At 34.7% G+C, this 15,845-nt stretch overlaps 1 protein-coding gene across 3 annotated transcripts in view; it reads left to right on the top strand.

The window, feature by feature from the left end:
- Positions 1-15,845, top strand: part of LOC131040938 (serine/threonine-protein kinase CTR1) — a 64,290-nt gene that overhangs the window by 9,073 nt on the left and 39,372 nt on the right. For all 3 annotated transcript variants that reach the window (XR_009104947.2, XR_009104948.2, XM_057973897.2), the window contains exons 4-7: positions 11,338-11,636; positions 11,730-11,874; positions 12,679-12,782; positions 13,220-13,440. Coding sequence is in view for 1 of the 3 variants with exons in the window: in XM_057973897.2 (XP_057829880.2) it covers positions 11,338-11,636; positions 11,730-11,874; positions 12,679-12,782; positions 13,220-13,440 (769 nt within the window). In the remaining 2 variants the exon portion in view is untranslated. The remainder of the gene's footprint in view (positions 1-11,337; positions 11,637-11,729; positions 11,875-12,678; positions 12,783-13,219; positions 13,441-15,845) is intronic.

The following is a 15,845-nucleotide window of genomic DNA, read 5'->3' as shown; positions in this document are numbered from 1 at the left end:
AAGAGTTGAATTATCCACTAAGAGTGATCACCTTCTTTGCCTACTGTTTGGAACAAATTTCCATACGTTGTCATGTATTTAGTGCAACCAGAATAAAAAATAAATTCACACTTGGATGTCTGAATGAAATCTATGAGAACTATGGACTACTATAACTTTATCCTTATGCTTTTTACTGTCCTTGCCTTGATCCTCCTTGAGTTCTTTGATCTACTACATAAGATCCGTCATCTTCTCACAGCGTGTGTCCTCAACACCAACGTGCTTGCCACAATAGGTAGATTCCCTGCATTGCATCTTCTCAATGTTATAGCTATCCTTGTAATCACCATTATGAGAACTCCATTTGTTCTTATTGCTATCACTTGCACGGTCTACCCTTGCGTCTGCTTTTATTTTCTCTTACTAAATTGAGTCTACTACTATGAACTAAGTGAAAAATAAATTGAATGAATGATTCAATAATCGGATAATCTATTCAACAATATACAAGCGTATATATAGAGATTACAAGACGACGTTCTAAATTAAGAACAAGTCGTTTAAAGTGAACTACTAAAAAGCTAAATAAAGCTTAAAAGCTAATTAACTAAAAAGAAAAAGCTAAATGCTAAATAAAGCTTAAAAGCTAATTAACTAAAAAGCTAAATGACCATTAAACAAGGAACTAAATATAGGTGACTAAAATATAATTAAATATTCTAATACCCTCGCTTAATGGTCATTCTATCTACTAACTACCCTACAGAAGACACTGCAGGTCTTTTGATCACAAATGAAAAGAACACTCTGCTGTAGTGGAGACCCTCCGTGGATCTGAAAAGTGTTAATGACCAAGAATACCATAAGCCATCCAAGCTAATGTAGCCTTCACACGCGAATTAGAGATCTGGCACACATGAATTACTGAAGCCTGAAACAATGATTTTGAGGAAAAAATCAGCAAACCCTTTGGCAGAAGAGTACCAACTCCAAAACTGACTGCAAGATACCACGGTTGCAGATGTTTGCCCTGGTAGGTGCGACCCAAACTAACTGCAACAAAGCATGATTTTGAGGAAAAAAATAAAAATTATAAACCGTGCGAACAATTTTTGAGGAAAAAATTGTGAAAACCCTCCCATGATTTTTTGTGGAAAAAATCCGAAAACCTACAGACAATTTTTCAGGAAAAAATCGTGAAAACCTTGGGACCTGTAAGACGAGGTCTGGCCTAAATCAATCTGATCAAGGCAACGATATTCAGATATCGTGAACATGCACTGTTTCCAGGTGTTGTGGTAGCTGTTGAACTTTTGTCTGTGTTCCAACATGATGTTGGTCAAAGATGCCATCACGAAAATGGAGGTTGAACAAGGTCAGCCTAGTGAAAGCATGAGACAGAAGAATCTGATTCAAAAATCAGAATAGAAGCAGCTGCACAAAAAATCTGAAACCGTGGAGGAGAATTCTGACACAAATTCCAAGGTGCAAATTTCAAGGTTTGGAAGAAACCGAGAAATTAAAATTTTTTGCACACTTAAAACAGCATAAATGGTGCCCAAAAAACAGCAAAAATCCCAACGTCCACAGAAATAGTAGAAATTGCGAATTGTTTTTAAATTCCAAGGTAAATTTGTTGGCACAAAATTCGAGGTAACATGCAACAACCTATGCAAATTTGAAATAACAACTTTTACATCTTTGTAGAAGAAAAGAAGGGAAAAACTTGCAACTTTTTATTTTCGTTAACAACATTGAATTGAATCTTGAATTGAACAAAGATCTATGCTATGAGCAAAATAATTGATACAAATGAGAAGATACATTTTCCAGATGCCAATATTCTGATCTTTCATAACTTTACCAATAGACCATTGGGGAGAGAAAGTATCATCAGGGCGCTTTTCCGCCCAACCATGGACTGACTAGTCCCCCGTGCCATATCCAACTGGATTGGCCCGACCTTTCATAGGGAGGTAACAAAATGTCTAACTCATGCCATCTGAGTTGGTGGATAATCCTACACAGATCCCTAGTCAGTCATACACTATAGGCTACCCCTAACTAGTATGACCTCTGACTAGATTGTGTATCTGGATTAACAAACTGGTTGACACTAATTCAAGAAGTTATTGTTCATAACCTTACTCGGTCGAATTTGAATTCTCGAAGGTGTTCAAGACATCGTGTTTGTCTCTATGCTGATTGCATTCTAACTCTATGAGGCTCTTGGCTATCATTTATGTTTGGACCCAAGTTTCACAAGCTGTATACTCTTAGGGAGTAACCTATCTTTTGGCAGAACCCTAGTTTAATTAAATTTTGAGTTCACACTTGTGCCCTTTAGCTAGCAACCTGCTCTCTCACGAGTACAAGAATGAATCCATTCTTAATGGATATGCAGAATTCACCATCCTTCTTTTAATGAACTAGTGTTCTGTACAAATTTACCAGTCTTAAGTACAACAGTTGAATAGTTCATATTTCACACAGTCTCAATGCTGTTTACACGAGAAGTAGCCCAGACTTGGCCTTTATTAACTAGTATCTGCCATTAGGTTGCAAATGATTAACCTATGATGCCCTTTTTCACACATGAATATTACATGAAATATCAAACAGTCAATAGTTCTCCTTAGTCTGGCATGTTTGAGTATCAGCTGGTACTCTACCTCATCCTAAGGTTAAAGGCCTTAATTTATTTTAGATGTAAATTGTTCCCTTCTAGTTTTATTGTAACATGGTTTTAACCGATAAACTTACCTTAGTGTGGAAAAGATGAGATAGACAACAAGCTGCTATCTCCCTCTTCAGCATTAGCTTCTATGTTCTGCATGTATTATGAGCATTCGTGTTGCTACTGTACCATCCAGAGAAACTATATATTTTGTATGATTGCCAAACTGCATTAGGAAGCAATAAAGCTATGTATTTCCATACATATGACTATCTGCCTTAAGAATCACTATAAGCTCCCTTTTCTATCAAATCTTTTCTCTCTACGATAAGTTTACTAAATGTCTAAGTGCACCCATAGTATTTATTATGCCCAATTGCATTACTGAGTACTGAAATACTAATCTTGCATGTTGTTTCTTACCAAACCGAAGATAAATTAACCATCTTGACAGATGCTCTAGTATGAGCACCTCCTTGGCCCAAAGGTTTTCAAATAGCTGCAATCACACTCGAGTGTGAAATCAAAGTTCCACCCTTCTCGGCTGCAACTTAAGGATTCTAGGGCATAGGTCTAGAAACAAGTGAGTTTTAACCAATAGTTGACCATATTTGTACTCACATAGAGACTCATGTCTCATAAAAGTGTTACATGATTTTAGTTAACAACACTAATTCTCATATGAGGTTTTTGTTTTATCCTTCTCATAAATCACGGCATAAGGTATTAGAAAATATAACTAACCACCCCTAGATTAGTAAAGGTGAAATGGCTTAAGAGCCACCGGTTGCCCATATAATCTTTAATTTTGAATGAACATCATGCATGACATGTCTTTGCTGTCTTTGCAATGTCTGAGTATATTTTTTTTTATAATTGAAATGCTAACTGCATTACGGATACTGCTGTTCGGGTCTTACCCATTTTTCTTTCCTAATCTAGGGTTTTAGTTTTCATTCACATGCAAGTGAAGGTTAATCTCTAATGAGGGGGTATCTTCGCTGCTGATGGATAATACCCAATTTTAGTATTACGTAATGGCTGTGTTGAAGGAACAATCACTTCAACTTATCAATATCCATATTAAGTATACAAGAAATAGATAGAACCCCATACTTATGTGGGTTTGTTTAACTCGGGTTTGGTGCAAGTCTCCATTGACTAACATTAGTATTTTCAGTCCATACTATTTATCTCAACCAAAGATTTATTCTCTGTTCTATTCCGTCAATAATGAATTACTAAAATCTACTGTTCTAAGGAGGCCTTCACAGCTGTACAATATACTGCTTGACAGAGAATACTCTTAGCTAAAAGTTATTCTCTGTCAAACTTTATACGGTACAGATTGACTACAGAGATTTACAATCTGACCCTTATGTTCACAACATTTAGGTTCTATTTACTGAGAATAACTTATTCACAGCCGTACAGCTTACTGTCTGACAGAGAATACTCTTAGCCAAAAGTTATCCTCTGTCAAACCTTATACTATACAGTGTGACTCTAGAGTTTTAAAAAAAAAAAAATTGAACTGCAGAGTTTTAAAAAGAAAAAATCATAAGCTTTAAACGCTAGGTACTGGGGTTAACACATTCTCTTTACAATTAAATGAATCCTCAAACCCCATTCAACAACCATGAGTATTTACATTATTCCTACTCCAGATTGTTTAAATTTCAGAAAAATCAAATAAGAACATAAGGTTTTTCAGAAAATACATATTCCTACTCTAGAATGCCCAACTCACAGTCAAATCGAATAATAACAAAGAGTATTTCTGCATTTTCTTCCTTTCAATTAATTCTACCAAGAAATCAAACTCAAAAAAAAGGAATATAGGAATAAACAAGCTTGGTGGGTTTTGTCAATATAACATGACCTGAAAATTTAGAGGATAACTCGACTTGATTCAGCTCTAAGTGCAGTTTTTCACTTCTGAAACTTCCTGAGCTTTTACCAGAAGAATAAACCCCAAAATGGATGCAAAGCTTACTGAAGGAAATGCTAGCAAAATACTGTACTCCAAAACATTTCTCCAAAACCCTTTTCCCATAATCCTATCGCTCCTCCAAAACATGCCATATATCTCCCCCAAAATGATCACACCAAAAGCATTCTATATGATTAGCGGTTCCATTCATTTCATTTTGAATGAATCACAGCTAAAATGAATACATGCCGTTATTATGACTCCCCTTACGGTGGTTCATTTGCACATATCACTTATATTATGCTCGATAGTTTTCATGAAATGCTAATAATATGGGGTGATAAAATATTTTGCACATTCGTTAAAAGTATTGAATTTATATGATTACCAAGCCATTCGATACATGGCTTAATGCCAAAATAAGACCAAGTGGGCCCCATGAATGATTAAAATAATCCATTACAAATATCAAAGCCCCCTCCTCAACTTAGCTTTTATATCAAAGCTATAATAGTATCATTGGCTAATGCATTGAACAAGTGGACCTTTGTTAAGAGGACAAAAACAAAATATATTCATATATTTATATATATATGAATTTATATATTCTATGTATACATGTCTATGGGAGCATGTATACGGACGTATTGATCTTGGTTCTGATTACCTACATATATGTACTTACATATACATGCATTCACATATATATGTGTATGTATTGACATTTATCAAACATGAGCCAAAGCAATTTTAATTTAATTATTAAAAATAATAATAATAGATAAATTAATAACTAAGTTGCCGGTTCGGGTTCGGGCGTTGGTTTGGGTTCGAAGAACCAGTACGTCGGTACGACAAAATTTTGAGAAGGGGTTTGGGTTCGTTAGTACAAAAACATGTAAATTATATATATATACATTTATGCAGCCTATAAGTATGAATTAAGATTAGCATGTCACATAGCATCATATAAACAACAAAACCAACATAAGCTTGTAATCATAGCATCATGATCATACCATAAAAACATCATATACATCAAGTTTAATACCAAAATGACAAAATACTCAAGTATCATTGTTTCATTTCAACAATTTAAAGTTTAATCATCAAATAGATTCTCTAATTCATCATCCTCATTCTCCTCATCATCCTCCTCATCATTGACATTGACATTAGATGAACCAATGCCAATGCCACTTACACTTGCACTTGCACTATAAGTTTGCTCACTATTCGAGTCTTCAAATGCAACAAGTTGAGAAGTGAAAGCATCCAAATCAATATGCTCTGGCTCTATATCCCACATCTTCATTTCCGCTTGCTTGTAGGCATGTTGCTTGTGTGAAATGAGCCAAGTCAATGTTTTAAAATTCACTTTTAGGGTTAAATTTAAATTTTTTGTGGTGGATTTTAAAAAAATTAAATTTTGCATAAAAAACACTATTTTTGGGCCGTCAGACCTCCGGGTTCGACCTAGTCCGAACCTGGCTCTGTGAATCACAGACCCTGTCCGAACGATAGGCGGACCGAACCAGGACCCCGGACTAGGACCGGATTGGACCAGTGCCAGGGGTCTAGGGGGTGAACCCTACAACTTAGAATAATAATACAAACTAACTTGAAGTATCAATCTATGACTTAGAGTCGTGAAACCCTAAAACCCTTATATAGACCAAATTAGGGTTACCTGACACGACAGGCCAACAAAAACATGGTCAACATGAGATGACCTGACTCACTTACGATTAGGGTTTCTAGATGGCATGAGTTCTTTCTCCTTACCTCCCGACTTGATGACACTTCTCCTCGCTTGGGACGATGAACTCCTGCACACACTTGGCTAGTTCTTCATAACTCTGACATTTCAAAAATATTATCAACAAAAGTAAAATATCTTAAATGTCATCATGTTAAATATCAAAACATCAATTTAACAGTTATGAGTCATCATTTCATCATACTGAGCATAAATAACATCATTCAATTGTAACATGAAACATCTAGGGCATCTTCACTCAATTATAACATGAAACACCTAGGGCATGATTAACATCACGTAAATATTGCATAAAACGACTAGGGCACAAACAACATGGCGTAATGTAGCATAAACAACAACTAGGGCACAAATGGGATGTAACATGCTGGTATATAACCAAGTAATTTAAGGAGAAACAAAACAAAGCCCTTAATGCTAAAAGAAATCTCTAAACTAGTTGCTAGGAAATTCCATTATAGGAATGTGGACCCCATAACTGTCCCTGTACCCACAATTCCTGGTGACTACATTTACATATGACATAGCTGTTTCCTTACTAATATATTCACGTACACTAATTTTATTGGTGTCCCTGTGACTGTACTGGTACTGGTACCCCTGCGTCTCCTGGTAAGTATGGTACTAGGATAAGTACATTTCTCCTTAGTAGGAAAAATTCATTATCACCAATTACCTAAAGTTGAAACAACTGCTACGATGTGTGGAGAGACATATAAACTGCTCAACAAAGATACTACTTGTTGCTTACACTGATTATGAACAAATTTAGATTTTGGGCACACCAGGAGCCCCTAAAATACAGCATCTTGTGGTCCAGCAATGACTGCTAGCTGAGCCTAGTTCTGCTAGATTGTCTTTTATCCCTGGTGGACGTTTACCTTAAAACTCTAGATGGAGCAGGTTTCGGAGCCAAATTGAGACCATTAAAATGTTCTCTCTATTGGATCATTTCTCTTCTCCCTAAATATGAGGTAAAGGACAATGCAATAACCAATGACCATGACAAAAACCTGGTTATCTTTCCTTTATAAGTTCAAACATGATAGGATATCCTGTAGTTTTTGTCTACCCAATACTTCCTTGGGAGGGGGCAAATGCTATTAATGTGCAAAATAAAATTGTTACTCCTGTCTGAAGGTGGATATTCTTAAGTTTATTGGGATGTAAAAGTGAGGCATTTCATTTAACTTCTATATTCAAGGATTATGTAAACTACAAAAAACTGCTTGCCTTCCAATGATTTAAGGTGGTCTTGTGTTTCCCAATCATGATGTTCTTGTACGAATGGATTGCAGGAAGAGTTTCCTCTTTGGGTTTAACATATGCTTCATTTCTCACAATTTTCTTCAAAGCATTTTAATTTCTCACAATTTTCTTCAAAGCATTTTAATTTCTTTCAAGGCATATTTTTGGCATAATAAGTGTAGGATCAAAGAGCACACGAAAAGTAAAAATTACAGCATGAATAAGTAATAATATTCAATAAATTAACTTCATAGGATAATGATTACATTGATGACAAAGGCTACATTGCCAGATCATCATACTTATCTGCTGATTTCAGTACGAAACGTCCCGGAATCAGAAATGACCTTGAAACGCTTGTGGAATTGTCCAAGGTTCGGTATTTCCTTCCTTGAAACGATTCTGCCCAACATTCCTGTACGTGCATGATTCTTAGTGTTTTCAAAACAATTCCAGGGTGATTCCAACCATCAACTGAGTTTTCAAAAACACAAAAATACCTAAAACGAAACATTTAATTAATGCATTTGATGGTTTTCCTTTTTTTTAAAAAATGTTGTGAAGCTGCAAACAAGGATGGGTGGAACAACATGAATAGCGATGGGCACGGACACCATGAACAATGATAGGCCTGAGTAGGAACAAACACAAGAAGCGAGGGTTTTTTAATTTTTGTGCAAGCCTAGCTGATGGTTGATTAGTTTTTAAATTTCCAATCTGAGCTGCAAATCTTCTTTTCTTCATTTTTATATCGGGATAGGGCAAGCAGGTAGGAACGAGCAGGTTTTCTATTATGTAATTTTAAATTATATTTTTGTAAAAGATACAGTATTATATACATTTTTTATTAAATTAAAATAGTATGAGTAAATACTATGACAAAACTGACTAGTAAACAGATTTTAGATATCAGCGAGCAAGTCTTCTATTATGTAATTTTTTAAAACATATATTATTATTTATATAATTTATTATATTAAAATAGTATGACAAAATACTATGGCAAAATTAAATAGTAAATACAGATTTATATAGCATACTATATTTAATATAAATAAAAGTAAATGTGTGAATATATATTAGTAAATCAAAATAAAATGATATGTATGAATATATATAGTTTTCTGAAATACAGAAAATTTATAAATTAAATATCATATTTAAATATTATAGTTTTAAAATTTTCTATTATTTTATATGTATGATTAAATTAAAATAGTAAAACTAAATAGAATATACTATATCAATTTATTAAATATAATTATACATATGTGAATATACATAGTCTATATATAATATTTATGATTATTATTTTTGTTGCCACAGGATATCCTCACGACCCAGCCCGGGGTCCATTTGGGGCGAGCTGAGGCGAGACTAGTCCCTGGGGATGTACCAAGCTGCCTGCAAGACAGGTGCATTGAGTGATTTGGTGCATTGAGTGATTCCAGGCCTTGGAGTCAAACCCAAGACCAATAGGGAGCAAACCCATGGCCCAAGCCAACTCCACTACCAGTTCGGGCTAATATTTATTATAAGTATAATAATATCAGATATATTGATATTCTAATGAATAAATAATGTACAATACTGGAATTTTTACATAAATTTTAAATTAATAATTATTAAATAATACAAAATATAGTTTTTATTTTGAACTTAGTAATAATATATGATTATGTTTAACATATGCATGGTATATGGCATTCTAAACTTAATTATGTTTCTAGGCTGTGCACACACATGTTTTTTGTACGGATGTACCTAGAACGTACCCAGCCCCTCCAAAAATATTCCATACTGCCACACCATATGCACATGCCAGTACCCAATTCAGCTACTTAGGAAAAAGGCTTATAAAGCCACTGTGAAACTAATTGAAACAACTATTAAGTACACACTAACAACAATGCTGATACATAACACAATCATTTATAAGAACTTAGGTTATAGACATAACCTATAATATTATAAGTTCTAACACATTATAAGCAACATCACTAACTTTTGGATCAACAATGACAACAGAAACCAACAGGAGCGGTGTTTGTAATTCTGCTCCTTACTGTATGGAGGTGTCCAATTTTTTTCTCGATTACGTTAAACATGTTTTTTCTTGTCAAAATGTGAATTTCTATGTTGGGAGCTAATATATCTTTGCAGAATTAGACCTTTACAAGTCCTGGCATGTTTAAAGATACAGGAATCTGGAGAGCAATAAGTCTCAATTTGGTTGTCTATATAGCCAGATAAATCTTGTATATGTAGTTTATAAGGTAAAATTGAATATATATCCTTCACCGAGCAGTATAAATTTCTCTTCAGCTTCGATGTTCCTTAAATTGAAAATTCTTCTCTAATCAGTTTCTATGTATGTTCTCACGAGCATTACAACTTCTGGTATTGTCACTTGATTTACTTAACTTACAGGGTGGTTTTGGATGTTGTTCCTTGCTTTCTAATTTTGTTCTTATGTTTATTTTCATGCATGGCCCCTTTTTTTGTTTGTACCTTTATTTGTTTTGCTTACAAGACGGGATATGCTTGAACTCACTCGTACCAGTTGATACTTGGTCTTCACAGTTCAAATTCAACATCAAACCATTTTATGTGAAATATCTGGGCAGCATTTTGTGGAAATTGTACAAAGAAGTTTTTTCTTGATTGAAACAATATATTATAAAATAGTTTTAGACTCTGATCAATTAAACTTTGAAGTTTGTTTTGGTATCCTTGCCATGGAAGAATTGGAGTTTATAAGCTCTTAGTTTCTTGTATCCTCCTGTCTTTCTGTTTTTAAAAATTTACCTTCTAAAAGTAGAACATTTCTGTCATTTGTTTTTCATTATCTAAAGCTTAGTTGGGATTGAAAAACGTTGAATTAATTCCATACCTTGATCTATTGAAGCTTGGAGAATGTGCTAGCGTAGCACTCTTGTTATTCAACAGCAGGAGTACAAAAAATGAAGTGTTAAGATTGCTTTTCTGTCATCGTTTCAATATTCCTGTTTTTTCTTGCTCCTTTAGATTCCTGAAACTACAAGAAAGGCAAGGAACACAAACATTGTATCTTGTCAGTATTAGGTTGAGTATTTGGTTAACAGATTTTTACAGCCCATCTCATTATAGGAAAATACATACATAGCCTTTTATCATTTGGTCTAGAATGGTAAACACCAAAATGGATCATAGGATCTTGAGTTACAAATAATGAAATATTTTGAACTACCATTTAACCTTGAAATTCTTTAACGGGACTTTTCTTCAGTTATTTCTGCTTAAGCTATAGGTTCTATTAGCAGTGCCTGAATATGGGTTTTCTGTTAATCCCAAGTTCTGATCACGGTGTTGATTGTAAACTCATGAATTTGAAATGATTTATGAATTCATTCATTGCTTGCTGTTGAAAATATTTACCAAGCTGGATCATGGAATCTCAAGTTACAAATAATTAGATATTTTTATAGTTTACCTATCATTTAACCTTGACATTCTTTGATTGGACTGTTCTCGTATTAGTTCTGCTTAAACTGTAGGTTGCATTAGCAGTGAATATGTGTTTTCCTCTTATCCCTCTTGATACCAAGTTCTGAGCCTTGTTTGGATATTGTGGCATTTCACTTCTTTTGGGATCCGGTTCCATAACAAGGAGTAGTGATATGTTTTCATGCATTTAATCTGTCATTATCTGAAATATTTGTGGTTTTTGTGTAATAGGTAAATGGCAGCTTATCATATCATGACAAAATAGAAAATGGATTTTACCATATTTGGGGGATGAACCCATATGTTTGGACAATATGCAACAAATTAGATGAAGGTCATCAGATGCCGTCCTTAGAATCACTGAAATCAGTCGATGCAACCGATTCATCAATGGAGGTCGTTGTGATAGATAAGCAGGGTGATTCACACCTCCGGGAGCTTGAGAACAAGGCACTTGCGCTGGCTTATGGCTGTAGTAACAATAGACAAGTTGTTGGAGAACTTGGGAAACTTGTTTGCATGCTGATGGGGTAAGCATATGGAGTGTGGGCTGCTAGGGGTTGAAATATCTTATATGTTTTGTTTGTTGTATATAGCTAACACTGTTTTAGTTGTAACTCAAGGGGTGCATCTTTGACGGAGCATGGAGATCTTATGACACGTTGGAAAGTAAGCAGTCAAATGCTGAGAGACTGTTTAAATAATATTGTCCTTCCAATAGGCAGCTTATCTGTGGGTCTGTGCAGGCACCGGGCTTTACTTTTCAAGGTAATCTTGCAGAATAGGATGATTTGATGGTGGCATTCTTTTTTAGTGAAACTGTTTCTGTTAAAATTAACTAAAGAAGTCCTATTTGTTGAATTGCTTGTTCCAAGCATTATTATTTCATATTCAACCTGATTGTCAAAGCAGTGATTTCTGTTAGACATCAAGATATTTCTTATGATGTCATGTTCTTAAGTTTTCTTGAATGATGTCAATATTCTGAAGGAGTTGGGTATGCATGTGGCATCATTAATACACCTTTTTTTTTCTAATGGTAGCAAGTATAGTAGCAAAAATCACAAATAACTTTTGATTATTTGCAAGTAATAACAGTTCATCATGTTTCCCATGCTGACTCCCATGCTGACTCAATCTGCAATCCCAGCTTTTAGCTAAACCTGGGCTCTGTCCCATAAAAATGTATTTTTTGAAAAGTTCACGAATAACTCTCTAGTTAATTCCCAAAATTTATAACAAGTGGCTCCAATATATATATATATATATATCATTTACTTCCTCAATTTTGCACTTAGTTTTCTGAGTTTTTGCTGAGTTTCCCCTTATAAAACTGGATTATTGAATTCCATTTACACTTTTTCCACTCTGTTTCAAGTTATGTAAATGGGATGATACTATGCGTTGTTACCATGTTCTTCAAATTGAGGACTTGAATCTTAAGATACAGGGAAACTAGAAATTCCAGGATTTTTAATGGAGGATAAATATCTTTTGAGAATTTCTGGGATATCTGTATACTTTTTTCAACTTGGAGCATAGTTAGTGGTCTGAATGCATTATTTTTGGCAGGCATTGGCAGATATGGTTAACTTACCTTGTCGGATTGTTCGAGGATGCAAATATTGTGGGATGGCTGATGGCTGCTCATGTCTGGTTCAATGTGACGTTGAAAGGTGTGTTTTGGAGGATGTTTACTACTTTGCTCCATTCTGTTATCGTTGTAACTTATACATACCACATAGTGACTGTGGAAAGATATGAGAGTTTCAATCATATAAATTTATCTAACAAGAAGATGCCTATTCTTATTTTGTGGATTTAAAAAATACTTCAAAATAGGAAGATTGTTTGGGAAGTAATGTGTCAATTTTATTTAGCTTCAAGGTATAAATATCTGGCAAGGATTATACAGAGGTAGAAGTGAGCATTTTTGGATCTGTTTAGTACAAGTTAACTTTATTTTAAACCAGTTTTATATTTTTTGCTTAGTCCAACTTCTGATTTTCTTTGTGAACTATTGGAAGTACTTTCTAGATATGTATGATGTTTTTTTTTTGTAAATAATGATTCAAGTCTTGCTTCCTGCTAACACATACAAATCATATTGCAGGGAATATTTAGTTGATTTAATTGGATCACCAGGAGAATTGAGTGATCCAGTATCTTTTTTCAGTGGTTTGACCTTTTTGTCAATTGCTTCACCTTTGCGCATGCCAGAATTCAAATCATTTCATATGACTGATGAGGTTAGGTCTTTAGCAAAGCAGTATACCCAAGAAAGCCAATCAATGAGTGATTTAATCGATGCTGCCACCTCACTTCAGGTTGCAGGTAAGATAATTTCTATCTAATTATTTAATATCTTAATTGTCTGGGCATACTATGGTCTTATTATTATATATGTCTCAAATTAAAATGTAATCTAGAAGCATCATTTAGCCTACACTAATGCAATCTTGTGTTTTTCCCAGAAGATAAACGAAACATTTTGAACATGCAACAAGGTTTTCTATTCTTTAGTTAGATAGGAAAAATATACTAATATTTAAAAGATAAGGAAAATAAAAAGAAATGCAGGCCTGCTATGTCCTACCAAATTGATATCACAATACTATTTACCACTCAAAACATGAATTGTAATGACTGGTTGATAGAGACATAGGGCCATAAAAAGAGCTCCTCACATTTTATTTGCAGACTATAAAATATAATTTATAAATAAAGAAATGCCCTATCAAAGCGCCTGGTATATAGTCATAAACAACTTGCTTGAGGCTCCTAAATAAGTACCTATAATGAAGTAGCTTGCTTGAGGCTCCTAAATAAGTACCTATAATGAAGTAGCTTAAAGAATCAAAACTTAATGTGGAACAAAATCTCTATGAATTTTGCAACTAACATACATTTAAGTTAGGAGTATATATTTGATATTTGGAATAAATTGTAACAGCTAAGACCAATGAAATTCAAAATCATATCATGTATAATCTAAGTTACTGGTATGGCCCTGCAACCCTGATGATTCTGGCATGATCAATTTTGGGTCCATATCCCGGTTTGGTGTGAGCAAGGGTTTGTCTGGGTAAGGAATCTTATCTATAGGTTTGTCCCAGGTGAATCCAGGAGAGTCATGGAAAAACCTGCAACAAATTTGATGGGTTTTTCTTATTCCACAATGAACCTGGTGGTTTTTCTAGTTTTCATATTTTACTTTCTAAGTCATAAAATCAAATCCCTAATTCTAAAGGAAAGACTGCTGGGTGCAATTTCATGCTTGCTGCTATACAAGCTGGCATGATTATAACCTTGTTGCCATCTTCGCCCTAACAATCATACAGATTTGTTCATGATAAAGTTCTGCAGTAGCCAATTCTTTTGAAAAGCAACTTTCAGAGTGGAAAGAAAAATGTGCCTGCAATTATTACTGTTTTGTGTCTGATTTGTTCATGATTATGATCCAGTCATGCAGTTTAGTTTGTTGGCCATGTGGACGGAGAGTCATCTTCGATGAAATCAAGCTCCATATCAATTGTCATGTTGGCCAGCATATCTTCTTCACCATTCACTTTCCTATGTACACATTTGACTGTAAAAGTCTTTAGGCATTTGATGATGGGTCAACAGAGTTCTAAAATGTTATTTAGCTTCCAATTGGGTGACATTCTCCTCCTAATGGCGTTTATGATTACCATTGAAACATTGAATCTCCCTCGATGTTCACGTTTTTAATTCCATTGAATTCTCATGTTTGGAGCCCTAGGAAGAGGGCTTGTGCCTTGGCCTTCTTATTGGTGCAAGGTATTAATTTAATTTAGTTGCAGCTCCAATCAGGCTTCCATCTCTTGATTGCCTTGGGTTTCCCACCGAGGCTCATTGAAATTAAATTTATACCAACCTTGAGATGGTGGGTGCAATTTAGTCTTTGCCTTGGATTTTGTTTGGGATTAACCCTATTTACCCATGAACGGGGGATTATACATTAATTTTTTATTTTATTTTATTTTTTTATGTGAAATTGGAATTTTTTAGCCTGGCTTGACTATAAGTGAGGCCACAGATGGGGGACCTCATCCTCGGCATGAACTTACAACATCAACAGAGAGTCCAAACTTGCGAGCACATTAGCCCAATAGGGGCACAAAGCCCTTGGGCACTCCAGCCCAACAAGGGTTCAAACCTGTGAGGACAATGGATCTGCAAGGGCACAATGCCCGCTATCATAATGGCCCAGCGGGGGTTTCAAGCTTGGTGGGTACAACAACAATGCCACAATTTAACCATCACACTATGCCATGAATGGCGATTATACATTAATTTTATTAATATTGTATAAGGTTATTAAATATTTCTACACATCAAAAATATTAGGAGAAATGTATATTTTTTGTTATAAGGCTGCCAATCTGTATATATTTTTTATTTCTATATGTTTTTGTTTGGATGAAGACGAACCTGAATCAGTACCAGGGTCAGTAACTTAGTGTTTAATTCAAGAGAAGATAAAGAAGTTCATGGTATGATAGCTTTTGATTGTTGTTGTACATCTTTGGTAACCTCTTCAAGCTTAAGACTTATTATCACTTTAAACTTCCTTGCTATATCATCCATGTATTGGTAGAGCCAGCTAGTTGTAGTGACAAGTCTCCTGCTGACCATTTAAACTCAGCCATTCCTAGGCTCCACTAAGAAGTTTACTACCTTAAATGTCTTGGAGATTGATAAGATAAACACGTTTT

This window comes from Cryptomeria japonica, chromosome 9 (assembly GCF_030272615.1).
Source record: "Cryptomeria japonica chromosome 9, Sugi_1.0, whole genome shotgun sequence".
Lineage (NCBI taxonomy): Eukaryota > Viridiplantae > Streptophyta > Pinopsida > Cupressales > Cupressaceae > Cryptomeria > Cryptomeria japonica.
The sequence above is the reverse complement of the archived record's forward strand: the minus strand, read 5'-3'. Positions and strand labels throughout refer to the sequence as shown.